Source organism: Cyclospora cayetanensis, unplaced genomic scaffold, assembly GCF_002999335.1.
Source record: "Cyclospora cayetanensis isolate NF1_C8 unplaced genomic scaffold, CcayRef3 CcayRef3_contig_5, whole genome shotgun sequence".
NCBI classification, from domain to species: Eukaryota; Apicomplexa; class Conoidasida; order Eucoccidiorida; family Eimeriidae; genus Cyclospora; species Cyclospora cayetanensis.
The window spans coordinates 418,561-427,177 of record NW_020312480.1 but is presented as its reverse complement, the minus strand read 5'-3'; the positions used below and the strand labels follow the sequence as shown (position 1 = coordinate 427,177).

Sequence of the window (8,617 nt, the reverse complement as noted above, 5' to 3'; positions counted from 1 at the left end):
TTGCAGGGGCACGGCGCATAATCTTGTGTGACGCTCTTCTCAATGTCTCGGCAGAAACACACTTTGCCATAGAAGTCTATGAAAACTTGACGGGAGATCATTCAGAGGTTCTCAAAGGACCTTGCTTTCTCCCCTTCCTCCTGCCCACGCCTTCCAGAACCTCCATAGGGGGGTGGAGAGAAAGAGGGGGGCTGCACGTAGCTACAGCCTCGAAAAGCACCCCGAGCATTTACAGCGGGTTGCACATTGATTGCACTTCTCACGCGCATGCCCACGACAGTTCGTCTTAAATTTATTCGGATATACGATGATGCATAAGCAGCGAAATACATCAGGACTTTACTAATTTCTTGTTGATTCGAACTCGTCGTAGAGTAACCAGTGTCAGCCTGGAGCCTAGCCCGGTAAAATCCGAATACCTCATAGCTCCATAAGATCCTAATACCTCATAGCCAGATAAAATCCTAATACCTCATAGCCAGATAAAATCCGAATACTTCATAGCTCCATAAGATCCTAATATCTCAGCCAGATAAAATCCCAATACCTCGTAGCCAGATAAAATCCTAATACCCCGTAGCCAGATAAAATCCTAATGCCTCGTAGCCAGATAAAATCCTAATACCCCGTAGCCAGATAAAATCCTAATACCTCAGGGCAACGAGCGCTGGGCATTGCTCCTTTTGTGCGGTACGAGTGCAACAATTAGACAGGCTCAAGGCAATATTGTAGAGAGAGTAGCAAGGCCGACCCTATTACAGATCGCCTCCTGAGTCGTCTTAGCTGTTGAACTGCTCAGCTACGCATGCAAAATAACGGCAGCAGCCAACATACACCGTGCCGTCTTGGACCCATAGACGAAACAGATATTCCACAGCTGTAAAGAAATCTCATATCAACCCCTATTTTGGGGAACTAAGGCAATATTAGCAGCACCGTTGCGCAACGGTGTTCTGATGTAGAGGCAGAAAATGCACAACTGCACAGCAACAGTCGTCGCGCCGAACGCAGCATTGTACATCGAGTGATGCACGGGAGACTCACACATCCTCTATTGGGAGACCATATTGCCCAATTGTCCACTGATTCATCACACGCTGGTGAAGATGCAGCGCGAAAAAGCTGGCTGCGCTTAATATTTTGATATGGCACTCTTAGGGGGAGTTGCTACGCGACTCAAAGCCATCCACGAATATACTCCCATGTGTGGATGCTTGCATGCATGCACGATCTCACAAACATACGCAGGCAAACACAACAGACCCGCTGTTTTTCTGGTCCTGCAAAGACGATCGCTAATCGCCTTCGGCGAAGGAGTGCCAGCACATTCGGCGGCACTAAAAGGTGCTACGAGTCCAACAGGAATTTCTCGAAATCCTGCAGATACAGCAGAAAACCAAAGCAAAACGCCTTTGCCTGCTAGCACTCCGCAGACGTGCACCCGCAAGAAGACACTCTCGAAATGCGATAGAGGACCGCTTATTACGGGGCAATCGCAGAAAAAGCGAGAAGACTCCCGCATGCTAGGTCGAAGAGTCCTCTATAGACACCACCTATTCCTCCCTATATAACATCCTTACCTGAAGTGTGACAAGACCATCTCCATCGATATCTCCAGCGCTAAGAATGGCTTTTAGCTGCATATCTGCATGAACACACACACACACACCTCAAAAAACAGGCAATTATCGCTGCGCCTTCCTACACGCGACGGCAGCCGCATCTAAGGAACGGGAGACCCCTTCGCCTTCTAGCAGGCTGCGAGAAACACCTCACACAACGCACCAAGAGCTTCCGAATCCGCCTCGAAGCTGTCGGCTTTCTTAATGCATGACTTAAGATCAGCAAGACTCAGCACGCCGTCTCCTGAACGGTCCAACAAGCGGAATGCCGCCCTGTAGTCCACAGAACACACGCCAAAGAGAGAAATACACGCTTCCGTGCGATCACAAAAACTGGAGGTGCCATAATTACCAGACACGCGGGACGCACTTATCCAACGCACATGCAGCCTGCGGTTGCTTATTTTGCCGCTAAACTGAGCAGCAAGCACTGCGCGGAAAGACGCGTGGATATGCTGCTACACTGCAGTGAAGGGCACAGATGCGTGGCAGGCAGCAGCACAGCGAGAGACACCAGGAGACCGGCCTCATGAAGAAGCGCAGTAGCATCCGAGTCTGCACATGCGTGAACGGGTTCTTCTAGCCTGGAAAAAGGCATTATGCACGGTAGAAATAGGCACACGCACAGACAGAGTAAGGGCTCGAGCCTCGAATGCATGCAAATGTGCGGCCTACTTGCGCAGCGACGGCTGTGACGCCAGAAGAGAGGCATCGAGCGTGGCAGCGAGAAATTCGGAAAGTTCGATTGCCCCGCTACCGTCACAATCAATTTCGCCGGCAATGACGTGGAGCTCGAAGTGCAGCATGAGCCACCGCGACACCCAAGGAAACGTGCATTCCTTCATTTTTTTGTCTGGGCTTAGCGACTTGTCTAGCTCGATCTGCTGTTTCCCCCAGCCAGCCTGGGCGCCAGGCATCAGCGCCGCGGCTGCGTTCTCCTCGGCGTGCTGCTCATCCTCAGGCAAGCACAGCTGTCTGTGAATGCCTGCCAGCAGCAGCAAGGAAAGCATTCCATCTGCGAAGTCCTTATAGGAAAGAAGGCCGTCTCCATCTTGGTCAAGAGAGAGAAAAAGCAATTGCAGCAGCCGCCTTTCCCTGAGCAGCTCTTCCCCTGCCTCGCTACGTCCTGTCCGCATCCGCATGCCGCTACTTGCCCTAGTGCTGCTGCAGGTATTGCTGTACACCGACATGCAGGGACTGGAGTGCAACAGACGCATGGAGCAAGCACATGGCTCTCCGAGAGGCAGCGTTTCTTCGTGTTGCTGGTGGTGCGGATGCTGCTTGTGTCGCATATCCGTGGCACTTGACGAGGTGACAGAGTGCTGCTGCATTTCCTTGGGCAGCAGGTGCCCCCTGCTGAGCTGCTCCATGCTTTCGGCCTTATGACTGCGCGTCTGTTGCTCCTGCAGCTGCTCCTGCTGGATCCCAACACCGTACGGATCCGTACCGTGAAATGCAGCCGAATGGCAAATGCAGCAACAGGACACTAGCGGCCTCGCCCCTTTGCAGCAGCAACAAGCTCCATCATCCCTTGTCGCTGAATTGCCAGACAGGCTGCATCGACAGCCTCTGCTATCGTCGAAGCGTCCACCCAAAGACTCGCGACACACGTGAGCATGGTGCCACAGCTGCTGACTGACACTAGTGGAAGGCGTCGGAGAGGCGCTTCCTCTAGCAGCAACGGCTAAAGCCAACAAGGCCTGCCGTCGCAACAGCGATCCCTGCGTTGCCGCACGTAGGCGGCGGAGCAACTCCCCAGCCGCAGCCGTATAATGCAACAGATGCAGTTCTTGCTGACCTAAAGCACAAATGAAATCGTCGTGCATCGACGATTCCATGAGCCCCCCTTGAGCCTGTTCATCGGCAGCCAAACATGACCTCGAACCCAAAGAGTCCACGCCGTTCCGATCTCCCACATTGTTGCTGCCAGTGTCAGTACACGTCCAGGCAGCCGATACGGCCTGAAGCTGAAGCAAAGCCATAGCGACACGCCTCGGGATGTGTAGGTGTGGCTCTCGCTGCCGGGGGGGGGGAGGGGCATCTGCGTCGCGAAAGTCACCCCACGAATCGAGCTGTTCCCGAAACTTTTGTTGACCTTCATGCTCGAGATACTCTCCAGATGCAGGGGAGGCACAAGGCTGTGCTGTAACTCCGTCCAAAGCCTCACGCGGCAGGCAAGGCCTCTCGGGAAAGGCAGCAGGAGCTGCTGCCGCGTCTGCGTGGACTGCCACTGCTGCAGCTGCAGGCGCAGCAGCATTTGCTGCTGCTACTGCTGTGTTTGCCAGATGAGGATGAGGCGCAGCAGTATTTGCTGCTGCTACTGCTGCGTTTGCCAGATGAGGATGAGGCGCAGCAGCCTTGGCCGTTGTCGCTGCAGCGGTGGCAGCCGCAGCTGCAGCGCCAATGCGATCCAATGTGGACGGCATCACAGCAGGCGGGGTACACCAGACAAGCGGAGAGATCTGAGTTTCTGGTTTCATGAGGCCTTGCCCTTGGCGTCCTGCTTCGGATGGCGCTTGCCTCAGACTGCTGCCCTGCCTACTGCTTGCCATGCTGCTGCTTCTGCTGCCGTTTAAACGACTGCCTGATGAGCAAGCGGACTCCAGAAGCGCCTGGCTGGTTCGCCTGTGCCGTCGCTGCCGCTGCAAGAGAGACGGATACTGATCGCTGTGGCTAGTAGCCCCCCCCCTGCTGAAACTGCCTAGTCCGCGGCATGTCTGGCAGCCGCTGTAGCTGCATTCCTCCCTGCATGAGCTAAAGCCGCCGCCTGTAGGGTGAAAGAGGCTTCCAGCATTGAAGGCACTCCCTTCCGTCTCAGATCCTGGCATCCGCGGGAGGGATATCGACAGGACGGTTTCCTCCAATCGGTTGCTGCCAGTGTAGCTAGCGCCGCCAAGACCTTCGCCGCTGCCAACGTAGCAGCACCCTAAAGAGCAGCACTGTGTAGGCTGATCGTTCGAGCACCAGCACAAGTACGTGCATCTGTCGCTCAAGAACATGAGACGCCTATGGGCGTGGACACTGACTGGCTGCTGCTGCTGCGATGGCAGCGGCGCGTCATGAAGCTCGTCTGAAACTTCTTCGTCTTTTCGCTTCTCAGCTCCTGCCTCCCCAGCAGCTCCTGCTGTCTCCCCTTCCCAAGGCCAAGGAGGGAGGCTACAAGTGCTCGCTTGCTGGAAAGGCAGCGACGCCACACACGCACTAACCTCGGCAGCCGTCGGCGCGCTCGCAAGGGCAGCGGCGGCAGCTGCTGCTACCTTCCCGATACTGCAGAAGCCGTTTTTTTCCAGCAGCCGCTCAGAGGCAGCAGCGGGCAAGGGGGATGCAGCAGCCCCTTGCGTCCTACTGCCTCCCTCCGCCGCAGCCGCCAGCGGATTAAACGGAACGATCACCAGGGGAGCTCTGTTGGAGGCATTCAGGCTACTTGGACTCGGAGCAGTCTCTGCACTGCGCAGCGTGAAAACGCTCTCCCCCGGGGAAATTGCTCGCGCTGCATGCATATCCAGTTGAGCGGCTGCTGCTGCAGTCAGTGCTGATGTCGCCGCAGCAACAAAATACGCCTTGGAGGCGAAAGACGGCAGTCCGTGGCAGCGACACCGGTACCGACTCGTAGAAGGGAAGGCCCTTGAATGCTCCGAGGCACCCTCTTGGATGGGAGACAAACTCATCGCGCTGCTACTACCGCACACTGCCGCTGCGGCAACAGAGAGATCCTCATCCTCTCCCATAGGGGCTGTCGCAGCTGCTGGAATTGGCAAATGCAACGGCAACACACTGCTGAAGAAGCTGCTGCCCAAGGCCTCCCCGACGAGAAGCCTCCACGCAGGATCTGGCTCCAATAGCGCAACAACCAGTTCTACCGTTTCAACGGAAATTTCCTTCCATACAGGATGTCTAAAGTGAAGCTGCCCCTCCAAAACCTGTAGCAGCAACAGAAAAAAAGCGCAAACACGCCGAGAAATGAACGAACAACCACCCCCGTCTCCCCCAGAGCCCGCACACGTTCACATACACACACATACACACAGACGTACACACATACACATACACACACATACACGTACACACACATACACATACACACACATACACATACACATGCACACACATACACAAACATACACATACGTACACACACCCTCCGCGCGGCCCTCTCCCGCCAACTATACTTCAAGAGCATCCCCATTACCCCCGCGTAGCGACAAATAGCAGGAACAAACACACACGCAAGCCCTCATTCTTACATTGTAGGCGATGGCATTATCGTCAGGCCCATCAAAGGGCAGCTCCCCGCAGAGCAGAAGATACAGCATCACGCCACAACTCCAAGCGTCAGCGCGTTCCCCATCATATCCTGTACGCCGCTGCTGCTCTTCTTGCTGCAGTTGCTGAAGCGTATCCTCCTTCTCTTGCTCCTGCAGCTCCTCCTGCTGCGACCCTTGCCGCCACTTCCCCTGCTTCAGCGCACGGCTCTGCTCTACTAAGTCCGAGGAGAGCCGCAAAACTTCAGGAGCCGCGAAGCACACCGTACCCGCAATAGAGTGGAGCATTAACTTGGCATCTTCTTCTCTCAGCTGCTGCTGCTGCTCAGCTGGATTCAGAGGCTGTCCAACGCTACTACGGCCGCTACCCTCTGTTGTGCCGTTACACGCAGTGGCGTTGCTGTATGCCTCTCCTTGCGAGCGACTCGCAGCAGCAAGCGGCCGCTTCGAAGCAGCATCCAGCGGGGCAGCAGCTGGTGATCTATCAGCTGCTTCAGCGGCAGCTGCTGCCTCCACAAAGGCAAGCAAAGGGTCTTTATTATGGGTTACGTCCAGACGCCTCCTGAACCGCCTAGCCAACCCGAAGTCTGCGAGCTTTAGTGTGAGGCTCCCTGGCTCGGCAAAGAGAAAGTTCTCTGGCTTTATGTCCCTGTAGCATCAGGAAGCGCATGACTGGTGGATAGATGGATATATATAGGCATGAAGCACCAGCCATCGAAAAAGGCTCAGCACGAACAACACACGCACAGTACCAGCAAAAGGCACACCCCCCATATGCTACTCGAGAAGCGGCAGAAAATCATACAAAGCAGCAGCAACGCCAGCGACGAACAGCGCAACAGCAGGAGCTGCTGCAGAGGTCATCGCCAAATATGTTGCCCCCACCTGTGGCAGATGCCATGCTTGTGGCAGCAGTGGGCAGCCGAAAGAATCTGATACATGATGAGGGCCGCTTCTTGGCGCGTATACCGGGGATGAGGAAAATCTCCATAACGACACAGACGCTCCCTACACACACCCTGCGTGGCGAGTTCTTCAAATAGTTCGCCTCCCCGACACAATTCCATCACCTGCCCTCGCGGCAACAAAAACACACAACATGCAGTAGCAGCACATATGGACACATGTAGACGCATCTAGATACACAAATGGACTCCTGCATCCACGTTTACATCTATCTATAAATATATATATATATACATGCGCATACATATATATATATATATATATGCGCACATACACACACAAGTACACAGCCGCATGTTTGCCAAGAGTCTGTTGCAATAGATGGCGAAAGCCTTCTTGAAAGAAGCGGGGCAGACCATGTCGGGCAGGAAGAACTTGTGTGAGAACGGAGGAAAAAGATGGCGTATACGGCGGCCAGAAGCAAGAAAGCAGTGTGCATGTGGCTCTTAATGTAACGATCATAGGCAGATCACGCAGCGCACAGGCATGCGGGGTGACTCAGTACGGCATTGCGTGAAGGCAATGTGTGGTGCTAAGATCTTACCACGAAAAAGTAGGCCGTGTCATCAAAACAATCAAAGACCTTGACGATGTTCGGATGATCCATCTCCCTCATCAGCGCTACCTCCTGCCGAGCCATGGCCACTGCATGCGGTGTACTGCAGCAACCACACCAGCACTGCAGGGGATCAGGCGATTGCACCGAAAAGGCACTTCAGACAGAACCGATATCGCGGCAACGCAGGCGCTTTCCTTTGGGATCGACAGCTATGTACCTCTTCGGTATCCTCTTTACGGCACGCTGAAGGCCAGACAGTCTCTCAACAGCCACAAACACTTCCCCCCAAGACCCTGCACCAATCCGCTGTTTGAGGACATAGTGCTGGAATATCTTACAAGAGGAACCCGTCATCTGTGAGGTTTTCTCAACAACAACAACAACACACACACACACACGGCGCGAGCATATCCATACCCTGCTGAGGGTTGCAACGGGTTCAACAAGACACTAAGAACCTGCCACACACGACTGCATGATGCACTGCCCATAGAAGCGGACTTTGCCGTTCTCTTTCGCAAGAGGATTCAGCCTGACTGCCTTCAGCGGAAACTTAGGCGTGCACGAGAGCACCACCCGCGGCTATACAGCTAGCTCGCACCGCATCACCTCACCCCAGCCTCGAGATTGAACTCCGAGTGCAGTCCTTTGCAGCTCAGGATTGCCCGAAGGGGGTATGTAGTCGCCGCGATGTGACCCTCGTGAGATGCACCATACAAACGCTGCAGCTCCACTGCAGACATGTTCCCAGACCGAGTCAACTTGATTCCATCGGTTGATATGGATGTTGCCGTTGCGAATGGTGCTGCTGAGGCTTCTTCCTCTGGTCTTGCTGTTATTTCCCCTTGTCCTGGTGGTAATGATGCTGCTGCTACTTCTTCTGCTGGCTTCGCTGCTGCTACTTCTTCTGCTGGTTTTGCTGCTGATGATGATGGTGCTTTTGCTGCTGACGATGATGGTGCTTTTGCTGCTGACGATGATGGTGTTTTTGCTGCTGATGATGTTGCTGCTTCTTCTGAATTTGCTACCATTGTGGCTACGTCCGCAGACGTGCGAACAGAGATTGCCGTTACATTGCACTGCCAGCCTTGATCGGCAACAGCCTCCGCTCGAAAAGATGCATTGTACTCATTGAACTCTTTGCCACCAGCAACGCCCCCCTCCGGATTTTCGAGAGAGGGGCCTACGCACTTCGCCGTGTGCGCCAT

General features: G+C 54.5%; 1 protein-coding gene across 1 annotated transcript; it reads right to left on the bottom strand.

Annotated features, from left to right (window-relative positions):
* Window positions 1-101: 101 nt before the first annotated feature.
* On the bottom strand, window positions 102-8,617 carry LOC34620147. Its single transcript, XM_026334792.1, has 15 exons — window positions 8,438-8,617; window positions 8,024-8,131; window positions 7,627-7,763; window positions 7,395-7,509; window positions 6,770-6,954; window positions 5,867-6,533; window positions 5,226-5,542; window positions 4,321-4,889; window positions 3,070-3,771; window positions 2,298-2,856; window positions 1,786-1,895; window positions 1,581-1,645; window positions 1,304-1,456; window positions 498-592; window positions 102-396 (listed from the first exon to the last, which is right to left on the bottom strand). The coding sequence occupies exons 1-15, from the start codon at window positions 8,615-8,617 to the stop codon at window positions 102-104; spliced, it is 4,257 nt and encodes a 1,418-aa protein (XP_026190577.1).